The 23,174-nt window shown below is 44.4% G+C and overlaps 1 protein-coding gene and 1 long non-coding RNA gene across 4 annotated transcripts in view; both read left to right on the top strand.

Annotated features, from left to right (window-relative positions):
- LOC106576222 (uncharacterized) lies at window positions 1-8,243 on the top strand. 2 transcript variants are annotated; one of them, XR_001321910.2, is made up of 4 exons: window positions 1-1,284; window positions 1,519-1,690; window positions 5,923-6,054; window positions 6,560-8,243. It is a non-coding gene; the product is annotated as an uncharacterized lncRNA (long non-coding RNA). The 2 variants fall into 2 exon arrangements; XR_001321909.2 differs by having other exon boundaries at window positions 10-1,266.
- Window positions 8,244-10,205: 1,962 nt separating this feature from the next.
- LOC106576221 (carbohydrate sulfotransferase 11) overlaps window positions 10,206-23,174 on the top strand; it is an 80,412-nt gene continuing 67,443 nt past the window's right edge. Inside the window, exon 1 of one of the 2 annotated variants that reach the window (XM_014153261.2) lies at window positions 10,206-10,459. In XM_014153261.2, coding sequence (XP_014008736.1) covers window positions 10,342-10,459 — 118 coding nt within the window. In that variant the 5' untranslated portion in view covers window positions 10,206-10,341. The remainder of the gene's footprint in view (window positions 10,460-23,174) is intronic. The other variant, XM_014153262.2, reaches the window with a different exon arrangement.

Here is a 23,174-nt window from a genome sequence, read left to right as displayed (position 1 = left end):
CTAGGACATCCGGGTTGGCAGAGTGTGCTAAAGCAGTGAATAAAACAAACTTAGGGAGAAGGCTTCTAATTTTAACATGCATGAAACCAAGGCTATTACGGTTACAGAAGAGAGCGCATGGGGAATAGGAGTGGAGCTAGGTACTGCAGGGCCTGGATTCATCTCTACATCACCAGAGGAACAGAGGAGGAGTAGGATAAGGGTATGGCTAAACGCTATGAGATCCCTATATGTCCGTTTGAATCTCTTTTTCTCCTTTCTGGGATTTGCAACCCTCTTCAAAGGTCAGATATTCCCTATCTCTACATGTAGTCAACCTGCATAAAGCTGTGTTAACCCCAATTGGCTGTGAGCCAGCCTACACACACTAACTCGTTTAACCAGCAGTCATCTGATCTGGCCAATGCTCACAGTGTGCCCAAGCATACTGTGATAATTATCATATAAATAGATTTTATGCAAATGATATGAGCTGTTATATTCCGAAATCCAGAGATAAGTGAAAATGAGAGGAAGGAACTTGACAGTGAGAGGATTTGGGATTTTACTTTATCTGACTGACACCTCTCTTTACCCGCACCCACTTCTCTATCTGTATTCCCCCTTTCTTTTTCCCCTTTTCTCTTTCATGACGCTGCTGGCTTTGGGAGGAGGGTGCTGGTCCTTGACTTGGTGGCTCCCACTCCTAAAGGCACTACCCAAACAAGGGCACTCCGTTCATCCACCTCTGGCCTGCTCGCCTCCCTACCTCTGAGGAAGCACAGTTCCCGCTCAGCCCAGTCAAAACTGTTCGCTGCTCTGGCACCCCAATGGTGGAACAAGCTCCCTCACGACGCCAGGACAGCGGAGTCAATCACCACCTTCCGGAGACACCTGAAACCCCACCTCTTCAAGGAATACCTGGGATAGGATAAAGTAATCCTTCTAACCCCCCCCTTAAAAGATTTAGATGCACTATTGTAAAGTGGTTGTTCCACTGGATATTATAGGTGAATGCACCAATTTGTAAGTCTCTCTGGATAAGAGCATCTGCTAAATGACTAAAATGTAAATGTAAATGTGATGCAGACAGTGTTTTCACCATATTGTCTATTACTTCATTACATAATGCCATTTCTTGCTCAATCATTTTCTGAGCCGTTATTGACTTTCGCTGTCCGCCAAGTCTTGCTGGTTCCAGTGTGAACGTGGGCAGTATTCCCTGGAACCTCCTGCACCAAGCCTCTCTGCTGGGAAAAGCCATCCAGGATGCCCGGAAGTACGGCTGTAAGTTTGAGAAACAGGGTGAGAGTTGGAGAGGGAGAGGGCATCAGTTACAGTGCATCAGTTCTATTATAGTCTAGATATGTATTTTGTTCCATTGAATCAATATTGAATGTGTGTGTTAGTTATCATTCCGTCAAATGTTATCTTTAGTTATTTGCGTCCTATCCAGAGTTTAAATGCTAGTGGTTGATTAGATGTGTGCATTGCTATGTGTTCATATGGTCTGTTGCTATGTGTTATTATGGCCTGTAGTGTCCCATGGCTAGGGTGATATGGTGGAGACGGTACATCAACATGTGAAGTCTGTGAGCTTTGAGCTGAGGAGGGAGCTGAGGGACAGTGATGTCACCTACCTGAACGCCCATGGAGAGATACAGGAGCCACACACTGTACAGATCAGCAAGGGGGAGGGGCTTCTGGACAGGTGAGAATAATGGGAGTAGAGGGAGGTCTGGACAGTTGGACAGGGTGGTGGTGGGTGTAGTGTACAGCTAAGCATGAGGAAGCAGTTTGGATATGGGACTTCAAACAAGGATTCTCTGTGTTTCCTCATGGGATTTCGATAGTAACGGCCCTGGTCAGTGATGTCATGTCACTCTGTGGCTGTTATCCAATCAGGCGACAAGATGTCAACGGGAGGAGGACATATCACACAGCAGAGACACTCGTCATCGCCACGGGGGACAGGGCACAATACCTGAACATACAGTTGAGGTCGGAAGTTTACATACACTTAGGTTGGAGTCATTAAAACTCGTTTTTCAACCACTCCACAAATGTCTTGTTAACAAACTATAGTTTTGGCAAGTCGGTTAGGACATCTACTTTATGCATGACACAAGTCATTTTTCCAACAATTGTTTTTAGATACTGATTATCTCACTTATAATTCACTGTATCACAATTCCAGGGGGTCAGAAGTTTACATACACTAAGTTGACTTGTACCTTTAAACAGCTTGGAAAATTCCAGAAAATTATGTAATAGCTTTAGAAGCTTCTGACAGGCTAATTTACATAATTGGAGTCAATTGGAGGTGTACCTGTGGATGTATTTCAAGGCCTACCTTCAAACTCAGTGCCTCTTTGCTTGACATCATGGGAAAATCAAAATAAATCAGCCAAGACCTCAGAAAAACAATTATAGACCTCCACACAAGTCTGGTTCATCCTTGGGAGCAATTTCCAAATGTCTGAAGGTACCACGTTAATCTGTACAAACTATAGTATGCAAGTATAAACACCATGGGACCACGCAGCCCTCATACCGCTCAGGAAGGAGACGTGTTCTGTCTCCTAGAGATGAACGTACTTTGGTGCAAAAAGTGCAAATCAATCCCAGAACAACAGCAAAGGACCTTGTGAAGATGCTAGAGGAAACAGGTACAAAATGATCTATATCCACAGTAAAAATGAGTCCTATATCGACATAAATTGAAAGGCCGCTCAGCAAGCAAGAAGCCACTGCTCAAAAACCGCCATAAAAAAGACAGACTACTATTTGCAACTGCACATGGGGACAAAGATCGTACTTTTTGGAGAAATGTCCTCTGGTCTGATGAAACAAAAATAGAACTGTTTGGCCATAATGGCCGTCGTTATGTTTGGAGGAAAAAGGGGGAGGCTTGCAAGCCGAAGAACACCATCCCAACCCTGAAGCACGGGGGTGGCAGCATCATGTTGTGGGGGTGTTTTGCTGCCAGAGGGACTGGTGCACTTCACAAAATAGATGGCATCATGAGGGAGAAAAATTATGTGACTATATTGAAGCAATATCTCAAGACAGTCAGGAAGTTAAAGCTTGGTCGCAAATGGGTCTTCCAAATGGACAATGACCCCAAGCATACTTCCAAAGTTGTGGCAAAATGGCTTAAGGACAACAAAGTCAAGGTATTGGAGTGGCCATCACAAAGCCCTGACCTCAATCCTATAGAAAATTTGTGGGAAGAACTGAGAAACACGTGTGAGCAAGGATGCCTACAAACTTGTCTCAGTTACACCAGCTCTGTCAGGAGGAAAATTCACCCAACTTATTGTGGGAAGCTTGTGGAAGGCTACCCGAAACATTTGACCCAAATGAAACAATTTAAAGGCAACGCTACCAAATACTAATTGAGTGTATGTAAACTTCTGACCACCTGGGAATGTGATAAAAGAAATAAAAGCTGAAATAAATCATTCTCTCTATTATTCTGACATTTCACATTCTTAAAATAAAAGTGGTGATCCTAACTGACTTAAGACAGGGAGTTTTTACTTGGATTAAATATCAGGAATTGTGAAAAACTGAGTTTAAATGTATTTGGCTAAGGTGTATGTAAACTTCCGACTTCAACTGTACAGTGAGGGAAAAAAGTATTTGATCCCCTGCTGATTTTGTACGTATGCCCACTGACAAAGAAATGATCAGTCTATAATTTTTATGGTAGGTTTATTTGAACAGTGAGAGACAGATTAACAACAAAAAAAAATCCACAAAAACCCATGTCAAAAATTTTATAAAATGATTTGCATTTTAATGAGGGAAATAAGTATTTGACCCCTCTGCAAAACATGACTTAGTACGTGGTGGCAAAACCCTTTGTGATTGTCAACGAGGTCAGACGTTTCTTGTAGTTGGCCACCAGGTTTGCACACATCTCAGGAGGGATTTTGTCCCACTCCTCTTTGCAGATCTTCTCCAAGTCATTAAGGTTGAGGCTGACATTTGGCAACTCGAACCTATAGCTAGCCTCCACAGATTTGCTATGGGATTAAGGTCTGGAGACTGGCTAGGCCACTCCAGGACCTTAATGTGCTTTTTCTTGAGCCACTCCTTTGTTGCCTTAGCCATGTGTTTTGGGTCATTGTCATGCTGGAATACCCATCCCCGACCCATTTTCAATGGCCTGGCTGAGGGAAGGAGGTTTTCACCCAAGATTTGACGGGACATGGCCCCGTCAATCGTCTCTTTGATGCGGTGAAGTTGTCCTGTCCCCTTAGCAGAAAAACACCCCCAAAGCATAATGTTTCCACCTCCATGTTTGACGGTGGAGATGGTGTTCTTGGGGTCATAGGCAGCATTCCTCCTCCAAACACGGCGAGTTGAGTTGATGCCAAAGAGCTTCATTTTGGTCTCATCTGACTACAACACTTTCACCAGTTGTCCTCTGAATCATTCAGATGTTCATTGGCAAACTTCAGACGGGCATGTATATGCGCTTTCTTGAGCAGGGGGACCTTGCGGGCGCTGCAGGATTTCAGTCCTTCACGGCGTAGTGTGTTACCAATTGTTTTCTTGGTGACTATGGTCCCAGCTGCCTTGAGATCATTGACAAGATCCTCCCGTGTAGTTCTGGGCTGATTCCTCACCGTTCTCATGATCATTGCAACTCCACGAGGTGAGATCTTGCATGGAGCCCCAGGCCGAGGGATATTGACAGTTCTTTTGTGTTTCTTCCATTTGGGAATAATCACACCAAATGTTGTCACCTTCTCACCAAGCTGCTTGGCGATGGTCTTGTAGCCCATTCCAGCCTTGTGTAGGTCTACAATCTTGTCCCTGACATCCTTGGCGGGCTCTTTGGTCTTGGCGATGGTGGAGAGTTTAGAATCTGATTGATTGATTGCTTCTGTGGACAGGTGTCCTTTATACAGGTAACAAACTGAGGTTAGGAGCACTCCCTTTAAGAGTGTGCTCCTAATCTCAGCTCGTTACCTGTATAAAAGACACCTGGGAGCCAGAAATCTTTCTGATTGAGAGGGGATCAAATACTTATTTCCCTTATTAAAATGCAAATCAATTTATAAAATTTTTGACATGCGTTTTTCTGGATTTTTGTTGTTGTTATTTTGTCTCTCACTGTTCAAATACACCTACCATTAAAATTATAGACTGATCATTTCTTTGCCAGTGGGAAACGTACAAAATCAGCAGGGGATCAAATACTTTTTTCCCTCACTGTATGTGTTTGGGATTTTAGTGCTTGACTTTAAATGTCTTTTCTCTTTGAGGGTATTCTCTTTCCTCTAAAGCAAGGATAGGCAACTCCAGTCCTCTGGGGCCATCCCTAGAAAACACAGCTGATTAAACCAATTATTGGAGTCAGGTGTGTTAGCTGGGGCAAAAGTATGACACCAGTCACGCCCCGGAGGAGTGGAGTTGCCCATCCCTGCTCTAGAGTGTCACGGCTCCTCCTCTGCAGTGCAGGGGCGGTTCCTCCTGCAGGCAGAGGAGGGTCATTAGTGATTGGAGCTGGCGTGATTGGAGCCACCTGGGCTCAGGGTATAAAACTGCTCCACTAACCTCTATCGCTTTCTCTCCCTGCTCCTCCAGGTATGATCATGTTTTGTTTGTTCCTTTGTTGGTTTATTTAGTTTCCACTCAGTCATGTTCACATACACATATTCACGCATCCATGCATCCTACATACACCTTACATTATGACATTTCCACACCTCATTCCTTTTTCTTTGTGTAGAGTTAGTTTTGTTTTATAATAAATAACTTTTTGAATTGGCCTATACCTGTTGTTGATGTCCCCTCATTTTTGCCACAGGCTATGAGCCGGCCTGTGACAAGAGGAACACTTCACCATGTTCATTCAGCTTTTGCCACCATGTATAGGCATATTTGTGTGTTTTCTGTATATTATTGTGTGTTCTGTCACCTCCACAGGAGCGTGTGGTAGGTCTCCATGTGATGGGGCCCAGTGCAGAGGTGATCAAGGGCTTTGCTGTGGCTCTGAAGTGTGGTCTGATCAAACAGCAGCTGGACACCACTGTGGGACTCCACCCTGTTTGTGCCCAGGTCAGTACGCCAGTTTCCTCTCCATTGCAATAACTAATGTATGGTGAACAATCCGGCACAAAATGGCCACCGTATATTATCAAAAGTCCAGCAGTCCCAGATCAACTGTATCTGTTGATTTTCTTGCTGCTAATGCTCCCTGTGTGAATCTTTCATAGACTTACATTACAAACCACATCACACACAGTACATTTCCTATAAGCTAATACAGGATGGAGCCCTCATCCCAATGTCCTGGTGGGCTGCTTTTCACTCTCCTGACACTTTGAAAACTTTCTTAAGACTTCAATAGACAGTTTAATGGAGTTTGTAGAAAACTTTAGTTTCCAACTGAGCAGGGAAGATGGGATTTGAGAAGTGTGATATGGCTCACAGGTTTTATAACAGTAGTGCTGGGTGGGGTCGGTTTTTGTTTGGAAAATGTCTGGACTTCACACAAACGTTTTCTCTCTCTTGAAAGGATGTTGAGTCTGTGTTAAATGGTTATTAATTGTCTCTCCCTCAGGTGTTGACCAAACTGACAGTAACTCAGCATGCCACTGACGCCATGATGGTCAGAAGGAACTGCTGAGGTTAGCCCCCTGCTGTCAATCACTGTTGCCCAAGGCAACGGTACAGATAGCAGGGAGAAGCCTGTCAGAACATTTTCATTGTTGCGTGACGGGCAGCTATCAACTGTCCAATGACGTCTGAGTCCGGAGACTGATTGACAGGTGGGCGGGGACTGACGCTGCTGCTGGCCCTAGACACTGGGGTCACTTCCTGTTTACATGTTTTTTTTTTTTTTTTTTACTTAGTTTTGCCATATTAATGAACCAAACTTTGATATTAACCTGCGGAGGCACCTCTGACACCTTTCAGCTGTGAACTCTGCAGTCCATATGAATACTCATTAGTCTGTGACTGTACTGACTCGGTTTAATGGCTGCTGAGTAGCAATAAAGCCCTGATTAAGCATTTAAATACTGTAGAAACACAGTTCATGCTTTTATGCAGGGTTCTGTAGCTACGGTCTGAAGGGTTTTAAGTGCCGTAATGTAATGAACAGATCAAGATTAAACTCAGAATTAAGAGAATTTTATTAATTAATATTTCTTATTTTTAATGAAAGTAAGTGGTTCACACAGGGATACATTAACCTAAGACTACAATCTCTCTCACTGTCTTTTTCTCTCCCTCACTATCTCTATTTGTCTTTCTCTGTCTCAGTTCTGCAGGACATAGTGACTGACTTAAACACTGTGAATATTCACAGAGATCATTAGTAAGGTCTCTCATACTATTGGGATGAGAGACGGGGCAAAAGGCTGCAACACCTAGAATGATAGAGAACCCCCCCCCTAATAAGGCTATTAACATCCGTCACTTCAGACACAAATGTTAATTCAGAGTAAGCACGTGTGTGTGCGCATGGATGAGTTTGTGCTGCACCTCTCTTTTATGCAGATAATCACTGGTACTACCCCATGGAACATTGTAGAGGCATGCTTCACTAACGATTTAGTTCTGCTTGAGGAAGACATTTTTTATTACTGCTTACAGTTCAGCTTGTCCTCTAGACAGCCTTGCTATTTATTCCTTATGCAGACACATTGAGCATTCTGAGACTGATGTACCAATAAGGAAAAGTACACCAGTCTACAAACGCTATTAGAATATAATTAGATCAATAGAAGGAAAGCGGAACAGTGTCTGTCTGGAGATGTATTTGATATCACCCAGAACAAGTTATTAGGAATACCATTCGGCTATGTCTCCAATTGTCCTCGTTATAATCATAACGATACCTTGATTAAAATTTGTCACTTTGCTTGGGATCTTTTCAGAAGGTATTTCTATTGGTTTTTAGAATAGACCACTGTGGACTTGCTCAATAAAGATCCACAGTGAAGGTGTCCTAATACCCATAAAACCTAGCGGTCAAACAGGAAAATGGTTCCAATCGTTTTTCCACCATTCATTTTTCACATTGGGGATTTTAGAAACACTTAAGGGCTGTGTTTCATGTAGGCTTACCATGCCGTGACATTTTGATATCCATGTAAATCTCTTTCAGACAAGCCCCACATTATTTGCAAAAAAATAATAAATGTTATTTTTTGGGGGTGGGGGGTTGCCTGTTTTGCATGTTATTTTGGTGTTAATGTGTCACATCAGTTTGCAAACAATGTAAAAATATATATATCATAGTCTTTTGTTTTCTTGAATAAGGCAGCTCAGTGGTTCTGTGGTGGTGGGGCAAGCCAGCAGAAAATACAGAGGGTTGCGCCGTGATTGGCTCAGTATTCTGTCACTCATGGGGACACTACTTCACCGCGAAGTAGCCCTTTGGGTGCTGCCATAGAGTTATATTAAAAGTTCCCATCCAAGAAGGCTCAAGGTCATTGGACACAGATAAAATGTGGCCACATCATGCTTTCAAAATCTTAGCTAGCAGTCATCATGAATCAAGTTGACAGTCTACTGGCAAATCCTTTTCAATCCTTGTCATATGAAGATAAATAAGGAAGAGAGATTATAGCTCAAACGTATCGGTGCTCAATTGGCCATTGGACATAAACATTACACAATAAGTTGGAAATCTCAAATTCAACAATGAGTGGTTTGGAAGAAAGTGAACACAGCATAACAAGGTGTGTCCAAAAATGTATTGTATGCTGCTGCATAAATTATGTAATATGCCAGGGAGATATGTATACTGTAGCTAAGAAAGTAATACTAAGTGTATGTTGTGTAGTAAGCTCTTAGTAGCCCATGTGCCTCACGCTAATAACTTGGTTCCTTTTCCCCTCTTAATTTCACCTACTGTTCGGACTTGGTGATGCACGTGTCGCCTATAGCCTGTTTTAAAGAAATGTAATCACTGAATATTGTAAGAGCTTTCATTGTCTGCTTATATGCCCCCGTTATTTATCCTACGGTTCTGACTTTGTGTACAGGGAGAATACTGTAAGAATGGCCCATGCTCTGAATTCTGTCGCTGTGCATTTCAAAAGTGCTGAACAAATTGTTATATTGACAATATCCGTCCTAGCTCGCTCATGAATGTCTTAATCTAAATTACGGATTGCCTCTTATCCGCTCGTCGTCCCATTATGCCATAATTTGTACATCTCAATTGTCAGTAGAAACCACATTTGTTTAAACAAGTCAGCCATATCAGCTATGTTTTTAAAAAGGCAGTAAATGAGGCTGAATGAACTGTTTCACTGCCAGACAATGCTCTGCTTATAGCCAGGTGTAGCAGTTGTAAGGTGTTGGGACTGCTGTTAGGACAGCTTTATGTAGGTCCTAACAGTTTGTGGACACCATTTGTCAACATTTTAGTGCAATAAATATATTGTTTAGTGTTGTGTTGTGGCTTTGCTGGCATGCATAATTAGTTTAAAAAAAAATTGTTTGCCCCACCAAGATTTACATGCTAAAATCGCCACTGATGATGACTCACACTGTGGTACTCTATGGCAGGGTTTCCCAAACTCGGTCCCTGGGAATTACCACATTGGCATACCCTATCCTTCTATGGCCTCTGCAAGACTGGCAAGGCAACGTCCAACGGGCAAAATGGGTCAATTTTAGCCATGTCATATGCAGGTAGTACACATATATTCAATTCATAACTCTCAGTAGCCTGATTTGACAACATTATTTGACTGAAATTCTATTAACTCAATTGATTTGTGTGCAATTAAAATACCTAAATATGGTGTTCCCATCACTGGACTTGAACAAGAATCATATATCTAATCTATATATGCGCGCAATTTACTCACAAACTGATCCACAAATCATTTTCATACAAGAACACCGGTTTGTACGATAGCCTACGTTATGTAATATCTGTTATAATTAACAGTTTCTCTTACACAGCTACTCACTCAGATGGTGATAATGCATCTTTCCATGAATAATCTTATTACAAGGGTGAAACACTTAGACATATTTAGACACATACAAACATAAATATACAGCAATGTGGTATAAAACCATTCATTTCTCAGCGTGCGACGTGAGATAGCGGTTTTGTTTTACTCGTCTCCCTTGCTCATTGCCTTTGGGCGCGCTCATTTTCTGTTGCAAAAGGGTGGCAGAATCGTTGTCTTGCTTCCCCTGTAGTTTAGGAGGGAGGGACGAATAGTACAGTCCAGAGCGAAAGCATTGAGCTCATTGAGTAGCGGACAGTTGCAGTGAGTATCACCATCAGTACCACAACGGCACGCCAAGCCCCGGTGCTCAGACCGACCGACCTCCACACAGAAAATCCGCCACAGTCATTCCCTGCCAGCCATGAAACAGACTCTGCTCGAGCTGATGAGGATGAGCAGAATATGCCGGATGGTACTCGCCACTTGTTTGGGATCTTTTATTCTGGTCATCTTTTATTTCCAAAGTATGTTCCAACCAGGTAGGTAGGATCTCTGTCTCTCTCGAATTTGTTGTGTGTGATGTGTTCATTGATCTGTGACGTCCTCACTGCTGCCCAGTGCCCACTCTGTTGTGGCATGTTGATATCGATGTATTCGTTGACTGTGTTGAATCATGCATTTTATAAATAATTACAAGGTTGTAACACCCATCTATCCGGCGGACGCGTAATTCCATCATGTGTCGCCGAGGTTGGGAAATAATTAGTTGCCTGTTTTAGGTCAAACACTATCACATAGATTTTGTGTTTATGCAATTGATTGTATAGGCTATTGTGCCAGAGTCAGTAATCTCTCGGGAAACGAGCACATGTGTGTTTTGAGATTGCGGTACGCATTGCCTGTAGTCGCGGGCGTTTTCGCTGGTATGGATGGATGGATTATTTTTGTCTCCCTCCAGTCAGTTTGGCTGAAGGTGGACACTGTGCCTCTGCCACGGTACAGTTCGGCCGCGGCCGTACAGTAGAGGCTCTGTACCATGAATCAAAGAGCCCTGCTTTCAGACACGCAATGATCGCACTGTACAAACAGCAAAATGCCTCAATATTGACCTACAACAGGTTTACTGTAAGGATAAATTATTTCTGTTAAATTCCTCCCATGACTGAAAGTGTTTCATTTCAGCTTCTGTTCCACGCCATGGTCCAGGATCAGAGAGGTGGCAAAAATACACTTTTTAGAAAGGGAGATACAAGAATGATGTGTAAGTGACGTATGAGAGAAAAAAAGTGTGATTTAATTACCTCAATTATATTGAATACATTGGCTACGCTTTATTTCAATGTGGCCACGTCTCTATTTGCGGTAGTAGGGAATATAGGGATGTAAATAATAACAGGGTATTGTACCATGTAGATTTTTCACAGCCAAAGTGACCGTATTATTGCTAAAGGGGATTCTGCACTAATACTTTATTCGTTCCCCTCCTTTGATACAAAGTTGTGTCCGAAAAGTGAACAAGATGGTAATGGATTTTGTTGAAAGGAAGGGGGATAGCAGCAAATTCATTGTACTATAGAATAACCAAGTACTAATGGGTAAAACTCAAATTGCCACGCCGTACTTCCACATCATTTGGTGGAATTTCTGAGGCCTCGGTTGTGAGTCATCGATGTAGGCTACACCCGCGACGGGGCTCTCATCACTAGCCTACTGCACCGGAATGCGTGTCATCCCTATTCCGTTAACCAAACAGCACCGGGGAGACTGTCCCAGTATATGTGCGTTAGTGCGCACACAGATACTAGGGCATGTGGAGAAATGCTTTCCAGCGGTGATGCATGACTCCCCCGCGACATTCTGTAGTTCCACAAAGACAAAAGGCTGAGGGGGTTGCTATAGGGAGCCTCTCCCAGGCATAGGGGTAGAGGCATGCATGGACCTATCGTTTTAGAAGAGGGGACATCAGAAAATGTTGCATGTCATTGTTTTGAAGAATCCATGTCTGACATATGAGAGAAAGCCCTGTGTAAGATGGTGTGTGTGTGTGTGTGTGTGTGTGTGTGTGTCAGTGGTGGTGGAGTAGATGTGTGGTGTGTTTAATGGTAGTGGGGTTGTGTGTCTGGGATTAGGAAGCGATTATATGGGTGAGACCAGGGATTGACATTAATAGTGGTCTGGCAAATGAAACCTGATCTGAGGTTGCCCCATCAACGGCAGGTGAACCAAACTGCACACTATTCCAGTAGCCTAAAACTGTTCTGTCTGGTTCCTGCCCATTGCTTAGGTGAATAACGGACAATGTCTGACATTTCAGTGTGTAATTGTGTTTATTTATCTCCCTCTTGACCTCCCCTCCCCACACTCACACACACACAATACACACTAAGAACATGACAGACTGAACTCCTCTGGTCTTCCCATAACAGTTCACGGCACACGGAAGTCCGAGGAGCGTTCCTCTGGTTCCGGAATGTTAGACTGCCTGGGAATCCTGTCTCGCCCCCCTGTGCAAACTCTCACCTCCTTTACAGGCCCTTTGAGGTCACGACCTCTAAACCAGACAGTGGAGAGAGACTCCTCATCTGGGTGTCTCACTGTGGGCTCAACACACTCACATGCACACACACACACACACTTGCTCGCATGCGTGCACGGCTGCAAACATGCACACACACTGGAAACACTCCAGTGAAAGTGTTCTTCAAAGAGACAGATCCAGCTTGAGTCATTGTCAGTTGAGCTCAGTTGAACATTTGTGCCTCTGATAGATCATTCAGTGTCTGTGTGAGGTTGCCTTCCACTGCAGGCAGCCTTATAAAGGCATTAGGACTGGGACCAAAGGAGCAACAGCAGCTAATATGGATGTTTAGTTTAGTCAGTATTCTTTGGGTGAGAGGTGCCAGGGGGTATTTTGGAGAGACTGGGCATGACTGTCTCTGTGTGTGTTTGTGCACGTGTTTATACTGGGGCTCTGTTCAGTGTATTTTCTTGGCTGTGTGTGACTGGTGACCTGGTTGTGCACTCTGGCCTCAGTCACACACTCACGTTTCACATCCCCCATAATGCACCAGTGTGTCCAGACTAGAGCAGCCGAGCATGGACAGTGACATGGCTCACTGACCTAATTTGGAACCCAGCTGAATTTTTGGGGAAGATTTCCATAGCGACGGACCTCAAAGAGAGCTAGGGGAGGGGGGAAAAGGGTGTATGAGGCAGTCAGATGGAGTTTTGCGGAAAAGACTTGGGAAAGAACGAGATGGCCAAAGCAGCCGGTGGAATTTATTTGGGAAACTCAAAATTCCTTACTGCTTGCTACCCCGGGACAGTAATGTAAGGTGGAACTGATACTTTGGGGAAGACGGCTGATTTGCAGACTGTGGTTACCTCATCCATAATCACTGGATTTTGATGATAGAATCATTGACTTACATTCTAGAGCTCTACAGTGTCTCCCTTTGTGCATTGGAATTCAATGGCTTTTATCCCTTTTGTGGGAATTCTAGAATTCTTGTCACAGTTTCTGTGGAATTCTCCAGCATAAAAGCTTATGATGTTATCCTGAACAGAGAAGAGATGACCTAGAGTGATAAAACAAGATTCTCTCTCTCTCTCTCTCAAAATTCAATTAAATTGGCTTTATTGGCATGGGAAACATGTTTACATTGCCAAAGCAAATGGAATAGACAATAAACAAAAGGGAAATTAACAAGGGATACATTAGTAAACATTACACTCACAAAAGTTATAAAATAATATATACATTTCAAATGTTCTATTATTGGCTTCGTACAGTGTTGTAACAATGTGCAAGTGGTTGAAGTATGAAAGGGGAAATGCATAAACAGATGATTATAGGTTGAGGTTACAATGTTATTTGAGCTCCACTGGTTGCCCTTTTCTCATGGCAACAGGTCACATCTTGCTGCTATGACTGCACACTGCGGTATTTCGCCCAACAGATATGGAAGTTTATCAATGTTTGATTTGTTTTCAAATTTGTTGTGGGTCTATAATCTGTGGGAAATATGTGACTCTAATGTGGTCATACCATTGGCAGGTTAGGAAGTGGTGCTCAGTTTCTACCTCATTCTGTGGGCAGTGTGCACATAGCCAGTCATCGCTCGAGAGCCAGGTCTGCCTATGGCGGCCTCTCTCAATAGCAAGGCTATGCTCACGGAGTCTGTACATAGTCAAGGATTTTCTACATTTAGGGACAGTCACAGTGGTCAGGTATTCTGCCACTGTGAACTCTCTGTTTAGGGCCAGATAGCATTCTAATTTATTCTGTTTTTTCAAATAGTAATGTTTTTGCTTTCTCATAATTTGGTCGGGTCTAAATGAGTTTGTATCCTGGGGCTCTGTGGGGTCAGTTTGTGTTTGTGAACAGAGCCCCAGAACCAGCTGGTTTAGGGGACTTTTCTCTAGGTTCATCTCTCTGTAGGTGATGGTTTTGTGGTGGAATGTGTGGGCATCACTTCCCTTTAGGTGGTTGTAGAATTGAACAGCTCTTTTCGTGAGTTTGATTACTAGCGCATGTAGTCCTAATTCTGCTCTACATGCATTATTTGGGGTTTTGCATTGTACACAAAGTATATTTTTGGCGAATTCTGCATGCAGAGTCTCAATTGGGTGTTTGTCCCATTTTGTGAATTCTTGGTTGGTGCGACCTCACAACCATAGAAGGCAATGGGTTCGATAACGGATTTAAGTATTTTTAGACAGATCCTAATTGGGATGTTGAGTTTTATGTTCCTTTTGATGGCACAGAAGGCTCTTCTTGCCTCGTCTCTTAGATCATTCACATCCTTGTGGAAGTTATCTGTGGTGTTGATATTTAGGCAGAGGTATGTATAGGTTTTTGTTTGATCTAGGACAATGGTGTCTAGATGGAATTTGTATTTGTGGTCCTGGCAGCTGGACTTTTTTGGAACACCATTATTTTGGTCATACTGAGATTTACTGTCAGGGCCCAGGTCTGGCAGAATCTGTGCAGAAGATCTAGGTGCTGCTGTAGGTCCTCCTAGGTTGGGGACAGAAGCACCAGATCATCAGCAAATAGTAGACATTTGACTTCAGATTCTAGTAGGGTGAGGCCCGGTGCTGTAGACTGTTCTAGTGCCCTCGCCAATTCGTTGATATATATATATGGTGAAGAGGGTGGGGCTCAAGCTGCATCCCTGTTTCACCCCACAGCCCTCTGGAAAGGAATGTGTGTTTTTTGCCAATTTTAACCGCACACTTGTTGTTTGTGTACATGGATTTTATAATATTGTATGTTTTTTCCCCAACACCGCTTTCCATCAATTTGTATAGCAGACCCTCATTCCAAATTGAGTGAAATGCTTTTTTGAAATCAACAAAGCATGAGAAGACTTTGCCTTTGTTTTGGTTTGTTTGTCAATTAGGGTTTGTAGGGTGAATATGTGGTCTGTCGAACGGTAATTTGGTAAATTACATTTGCTCAGTACATTGTTTTCACTGAGGAAATGTACAAGTCTGCTGTTAATGATAATGCAGAGGATTTTCCTAAGGTTGCTGTTGACCCATATCCCACAGTAGTTATTGGGGTCAAATTTGTCTCTACTTTTGTGGATTGGGGTGATCAGTCCTCGGTTCCAAATACTGGGGAACATGCCAGAGCTGAGGATGATGTTTAAGTGTAGCCAATTGGAATTTGTGGTCTGTATATTTGATCATTTAATTTAGGATACCATCAACACCACCGACCTGTTAGGGTTGGAGGGTTTGTGTTTTGTCCTGTAGTTCATTCAATGTAATTGGAGAGTCCAGTGGGTTTTTGGTAGTCTTTAACAGTTGATTCTAAGATTTGTATTTGATCATGTACAGTATTTTCTTGCTGTTTGTTCTTTGTTATAGATTCAAAAGAATTGGACGACTGGTTTACTCATACATCTCCGTTTTGGATAGATAACTCTTCGTGTTGTTGTTGTTTATTTAGTGTGTCCCAATTTTCCCAGAAGTGGTTAGATGCTATGGATTCTTCAATTACATTGAACTGATTTCTGAAGTGCTGTTCCTTCTTTTTCCGTAGTGTATTTCTGTATTGTTTTAGGGATTCACCATAGTGAAGGCGTAGGCTCAGGTTTTCTGGGTCTCTATGTTTTTGGTTGGATAGGTTTCTCAATATATTTCTTAGGTTTTTGCATTCTTCATCAAACCATTTGTCATTGTTGTTCATTTTCTTAGGTTGTCTGCTTGACATTTTTAGATTTCATAGGGAAGCTGAGAGGTCAAATATACTGTTTAGGTTTTCTACTGCCAAGTTTACACCTTCACTATTACAGTGAAATGTTTTGTTGTTGCCAAAAAAAAATGTGTAGGTTTCTACACTACTTTCCTTCCATCTATAGCATTTCTTAATATTACTCAGTTCCTTTGGCTTTGATGCCTCATGATTGAGTATTGCTCTATTCAAGTAGACTGTGATTTTGCTGTGATCTGATAGGGGTGTCAGTGGACTGACTGTGAACGGTCTGAGAGACTCTGGGTTGAGGTCAGTGATAAAGTAATCTACAGTATCACTGCCAAGGGATGAGCTGTAGGTGTACCTACTGTAAAAGTCCCCTTAAAGCCTACCATTGACTATGTACAGACCCTGCGTGCGACAGAGCTGCAGGAGTTGTGACACGTTTTTTTTTTCCTTTTTTCTGTCATTGTTGTGTCTAGAGGGACATATTTGGGAGGGAATGCTGTCACCTCCATGTAGGTGTTTGTCCCCCTGTGTGCTAAGAGTGTCAGGTTCTTATCCAGTTCTGGCATTTAGGTCGCCACAGACTAGTACATGTCCCTGGGCCTGGAAATGGTTGATCTCCCCCTCTAGGATGGGGAAGCTGTCATCGTTAAACTATGGGGATTCTATTGGGGGGATATAGGTAGCACACATGAGGACATTTTTCTCTGTTGAGATCATTTTCTTATTAATTTCTAGCCAGATGTTAAATGTTTCTGTTTTGACAAATTTAATAGAGTGGGTTAGATCTGCACTATACCAAGTCTCTTCCCTGTTTCACACCTGGTAGTTTGGTGGATGGGACTACCAGCTCTCTGTAACCTACAGGGCAACCAGTGGGTCCGTGTCCTCTATACCATGTTTCTTGTAGGATAACAATGTCTGTATTTCCAATTTCTTTCATGAAGTCTGGGTTCCTGCTCTTTAGGCCAAAGGCAGCTGACCTCAGACCTTGTATATTCCAGGATGAGTTAGGTAAAGCTTTGCGTTCCATAATGTCTAGTGTTGTTTTCGTGTGGTTTAGGTTTCACAGTTCAGGGAGAGTGTCTCGCTGGTCTGGGCGGGGCGTCCGTTTCTCTGTTGCTCCTGTATGAGGTGCTGGGGCTGCGGTTGAGGGTGATGTCCTTCAGGGTCCTGGCAAAGGTGGGGATTTCTGCCTTGGAGAGGTGGACCTGGTCATAAAGGCTCTTCAAGTCCAAGGTGGAGTGATGAGCCAGGTAAACATTTGGTTTTGAGGCACAGTCCCAGGAAGTGCTTGCATTCACCCACAGTGTGGTGGCAGGGTGAAAGTCTTTTCGTGGTAGCAGGTGGAGATAACCACTTGTGCGTTGGGGAAGAGGCTTTTTCAAACACTCCCTTGAATGCTGTGGCCACCCTTTCCTGCTGGGCTCTCAGGTCGTTTGTGCCTGTGACTATTATGATGTGGCTCGGGGACCATAGTCGGTCCTCTAACAACAGCTCCAGGGCACGCCAGGTGTTGGGACACCAGAGTTTAGCCACTTGGTGTTTTGGAAAAAGTTTCCTCTCATCAATGTATTTCCCATTAGAGTCAATGAGGAGCACAATCTCTGGCTTTTGTGTGTCCTCAGTGGGTGTGGGGTTGTTGTCAGAAGAGCTATCCAGTGGGCTCTCTCTCTCGCTACTCTTTCTCTTCTCCCTCACTCTTCTCCCACTCTCTCTCTCTCTCTCTCTCTCTCTCTCTCTCTCTCTCTCTCTCTCTCTCTCTCTCTCCGCCTGTCTCTCTCACCCTCTCCCAACCCCATTGTCCTGTATCCTTGCTCTCTCCTCTGCCTGTGAGTCTGTATTGTGGAAGCATATCCCGGATGTCCTGTTGGTGTGATCTGAGTGGGATTGTTGTTTTCCTCAGCAGCTTGACTCCCAAGGCCTTGGATCAAACATCCCGGAGGGGCATGAAGGATGGGGAAGGACCATGACATTGTGGCTCTGTCCACACACAGTGAACTGTTCCCTATTTATGCTGTATATTTCGTTGGCCTGTGGTGCTTCGGTTCAGGGCCCATGACTGTGTTCCGTCTGGACTTTTGGCCAGGCAGCCGTGAGGTTGATAGCCATGTGTTGGAGAGTCTGGACTTCATTACAGGGGACTGCCACTGGGTTACTGACAGCTACACACACACACACACACACACACACACACACACACACACACACACACACACACACACACACACACACACACACACACACACACGTGCTCTGATAATGCAGTCATTAAGTAATTAACAGCTATAGACATTCTTTAGCACAGAACAACAAACACAGACTCATGTATATGGGCGACAATAGACAGATAGTCTTCTAGAAAGTGAGAGAGAGCCCCCACTTCCCCCCCTTACTTCCTGTGCCTCTGATAATCTGATCATGGGCCTCAAGTAAGAGGCCTCTCAGCAGCAGGGGGTGCACACACACACACACACACACACACACACACACACACACACACACACACACACACACACACACACACACACACACACACACACACACACACACAGACACAGACACACACAGTTACACACAACACGTTTACTGGTAGTACTGCGTATGGGAAAAATGAAGTCAGCCTCCCCCTCAGAAACCACAGAGAAGACCAGTCGTCTCTCAGTGGTATCAGCAGTCTTTTATGTCTTTATGATTTGTACTACTGTGAGAGAGACACATTCTCCTTGCCTGGTGAAACCAAGCTGTGTGGCCCAAATGGTGATAAAGGACAGATACCTAATAAAGCCTTAGTAGGTTTTTGGAAGGAACTCTCATAAGAGTGGGAGTGTGTAGGTGTGATTGAGTAAAGGAGGTGGTAGAGAGACAGAAGAAGAGAGTGGGAGTGTGTAGGTGTGATTGAGTAAAGGAGGTAGAGAGACAGAAGAAGAGAGTGGGAGTGTGTAGGTGTGATTGAGTAAAGGAGGTGGTAGAGAGACAGAAGAAGAGAGTGGGAGTGTGTAGGTGTGATTGAGTAAAGGAGGTAGAGAGACAGAAGAACCGAGTGGGAGTGTGTAGGTGTGATTGAGTAAAGGTGGTAGAGAGACAGAAGAAGAGAGTGGGAGTGTGTAGGTGTGATTGAGTAAAGGAGGTAGAGAGAAGAACCGAGTGGGAGTGTGTAGGTGTGATTGAGGAAAGGTGGTAGAGAGACAGAAGAAGAGAGTGGGAGTGTGTAGGTGTGATTGAGTAAAGGAGGTAGAGAGACAGAAGAAGAGAGTGGGAGTGTGTAGGTGTGATTGAGGAAAGGAGGTAGAGAGACAGAAGAAGAGAGTGGGAGTGTGTAGGTGTGATTGAGTAAAGGAGGTAGAGAGACAGAAGAAGAGAGTGGGAGTGTGTAGGTGTGATTGAGTAAAGGAGGTAGAGAGACAGAAGAAGAGAGTGGGAGTGTGTAGGTGTGATTGAGTAAAGGAGGTGGTAGAGAGACAGAAGAACCGAGTGGGAGTGTGTGTTCTTTGGATACAGCTGTAACAGGGCATAAACACACACACACACACACACACACACACACACACACACACACACACACACACACACACACACACACACACACTGTAAATAGTTGAGTGAAAGGTGCTGTGTCTAATGGGGCAGACCTCTCTATTTAACAGACGAGGGGCTCACAGATGTTCAGGGGTTTCTCTCAACCCCAAACAATAATGTCCTCCCTGATAGGAGGTGGATATGGAAGGGGGATGTTAATGATGGAAAATGTCTGCTTAAGGACCGTTTTCTACACATCAACATCTGGTTGCCACGTATCGTAAACCGTTAGAGGGCTTGACTCTGATTGAAAGGCACATTAACCAGTCTGACTGGGTTCTGTTGATCTCAGCAAACCTCTTCTGTTCTCTGTTACTGGGCGGTTGCTGGAACGTCAGACTAAGAGGGATGTGAATGTAATCACGCTGCCTCCTGCCGATAAATATTGATTTGGTTGTTATGTTTTAGTCACTGGGTGGTTAGCAGGTTAACTGCGGGTTAACACGGGAAGTTAACCACATTTGGGCATTATTAGCGGCTGTGTGTTGGAGAGAGGGATAGAGGAGGGTGCTGGATCATTTCTGGGTGGTGACAGCATGGTCCGTCGATGATGTGAAGTGCTGCTCAGCCTGTCAGACAGACTCACGGCTAATATTTACCTTCAGAGGGCCAGAAGAGCCAGCGAGGTGTGTGTGTGTCAGCTACGTACGTGTCTGAACATATTGGTCCTTCCTTTGTTGTTGTCAATTTGTTTCAGAGAAGAAATAAGTGTGTGTGTGTGTGTGTGTGTGTGTGTGTGTGTGTGTGTGTGTGTGTGTGTGTGTGTGTGTGTGTGTGTGTGTGTGTGTGTGTGTGTGTGTGTGTGTGTGTGTGTGTGTGTGTGTGTGTGTGTGTTAGACAAAGAGAGAATTTGTTGCCCAGTAGCCGTTTCTTTTCGGGTGAGTGCTCAGTTTAGTCCCGAGCCCCTGGTCTATGTGCTGGGAGCATGGAGCAGCACATTGATTTAGTCATTAGAGTGGGTAACAGCTTGTGGCGACGCCGTCTGCAGTCTGCTACCTTGAGACCAACAACACCAAAGCAGGACTGTTAGGGTACAGAAGTGGAGACTTAGACTGGTTCCAGATTTGCTTGTGTTGTCTTGTCAACTCCTATTGTCTGTGAAGAAGAACATAGGTGTTGGCAAGACATCTCAAACAGGTCTGGGACCAGACTATAATGACCACAGGCGCTATAATGACCACAGGCGCTATAATGACCACAGGAGAGTTTTCTCGGCTAACCCAGAACTAAAGTCTTGCGTAATTGGTCAGATGCTCGATGAAGTTATAGGTCCATACGTATAATGAGGATTGGAACTGGAACGAAGAGCTCCACCCTCCTTCTCTGCAAGTTACGGGCAAGTCTATGGGCCACATGTTCCCGCACCTTCCAAAATTCAATAGATGCTAACACCTGCAAAATCGTGATTTTTTCCAAGTCTGCATTAGCACCATAACTAATGCTGCTTGTTGTCTCACGCATCCCATTGTGTCATGACAGATATACGGTGCCATTTATGTTTACGCAGTCTGTCTAGGAGAGGTTATCGAGAGAGCAGCAACAGGTCTGGGACCAGGCTATAGAGTGTAGACTCAGGGCTGTAGACTGCATGGTGGCCGTGAAGGAGTGAGTGAATCATGGTTTTAATTAAATGGAGGAGGTCTCAGTCACCATGTCTCATTAAGTGGCTCTGAGAGGAACATTCAACGGGCTGCACTATGGCTAGTGGGAAACATCTGAAACATACACACTCATTCCAAAATCATGGGCATTAATATGGAGTTGGTCCCCCCTTTGCTGCTATAACAGCCTCCACTCTTCTGGGAAGGTTTTCCACTAACTGTTGGAACATTGCTGCGTGGACTTGCTCCCATTCAGCCACAAGAGCATTAGTGAGGTTGGACACTGATGTTGGGCGATTAGGCCTGGCTCACAGTCTGCATTCCAATTCATCCCAAAGGTGTTTGATGGGGTTGAGATCAAGGCTCTGTGCAGGCCAGTCAAGTTCTTCCACACCGATCTCGACAAACAATTTCTGTATCGACCTCGCTTTGTGCACGGGGGCATTGTCATGCTGAAACAGGAAAGTGCCTTCCCCAAACTGTTGCCACAAAGTTGGAACAACAGAATCATCTAGAATGTCATTGTATGCTGTTGCGTTAAGATTTCCCTTCACTGCACAGTTGGCACTATGCATTGGGGCAGGTAGTGTTCTCCTGGCATCCGCCAAACCCAGATTGATCCGTCGGACTGCCAGATGGTGAAGCGTGATTCATCACTCCAGAGAACGCGTTTCCACTGCTCCAGAGTCCAATGGCGGCGAGCTTTACACCACTCCAGTCGACGCCTGGCATTGTGCATGGGGATCTTAGGCTTGCGTGCGGCTGCTTGGCCATAGAAACCCATTTCATGAAGCCCCTGACGAACAGTTCTTGTGCTGACGTTGCTTCCAGAGGCAATTTGGAACTCGGTAGTGAGTGTTGCACCCGAGCAGTGAGTGTTACGCTACTCGCTTCAGCACTCAGCGGTCCCATTCTGTGAGCTTGTGTGGCCTTCGCGGCTGAGCCGTTGTTGCTCCTAGACGTTTCCACTTCACAATAACAGCACTTAAAGTGGACCAAGGCAGAAATGTGACGAACTGACTTGTTGGAAAGGTGGCTTCCTATGACGGTGCCACGTTAAAAGACACTGAGGTTTTCAGTAAGGCCATCCTACTGTCAATGTTTGTCTATGGAGATTGCATGGCGGTGTGCTCGATTTTATACACCTGTCAGCAACGGGTGCGGCTGAAATCAAAGAATCCACTCATTTGAAGGGGTGTCCACATACTTTTGTATATATAGTGTTTGTAACGTTTGTTTAAACTCCATTGTCTGTATTCTGTCTCTAAATGTTGTGTATCACTAGCAGCACCATATCACCAAGTACAGTACAATTCTGAGTATGTGTAAATGTACTTAGTGAATAAAGTTGATTCTGATTCTGATCACACCACGTCTGTCTGTATCCTCTGATTCTTTCATTCCACTTCCTCTCCCTGCGCTCTCTCTCTCTCTCTCTCTCTCTCTCTCTCTCTCTCTCCCCCCTCTCCCTGCCCCCTCTCTCTCTCTCTCTCTCTCTCTCTCTCTCTCTCTCTCTCTCTCTCTCTCTCTCTCTCTCTCTCTCTCTCTCTCTCTCTCTCTCTATTTAGCCTCTCTATCAGGCCTTGAGTGTGTTAGTGGGTCTGGTACGTTCCGGCCTGGTTGTTCTGCCACTGCCAGCGCAGCTGGTTTTGCAATGCCAGGGGGAATGGTGGGCACCAACACCAGCCTGTGAGCCAACACCATGGCGGGTTACCAAATGGTCGCTGGGCTGGGCAGCGTGGCGCGACTCAAAGACCCCTCTCATGCCCGTCCAGGAAAGGGGAGGAGGGCTGGACACGTTGCCATCATAGAGGAACAAATAAAGCTCTCCTGACACAACACACACACGTAACCCCATCTCCT

The sequence above is a fragment of the Salmo salar genome, chromosome ssa17 (assembly GCF_905237065.1).
Source record: "Salmo salar chromosome ssa17, Ssal_v3.1, whole genome shotgun sequence".
Lineage (NCBI taxonomy): Eukaryota > Metazoa > Chordata > Actinopteri > Salmoniformes > Salmonidae > Salmo > Salmo salar.
The sequence above is the reverse complement of the archived record's forward strand: the minus strand, read 5'-3'. Positions and strand labels throughout refer to the sequence as shown.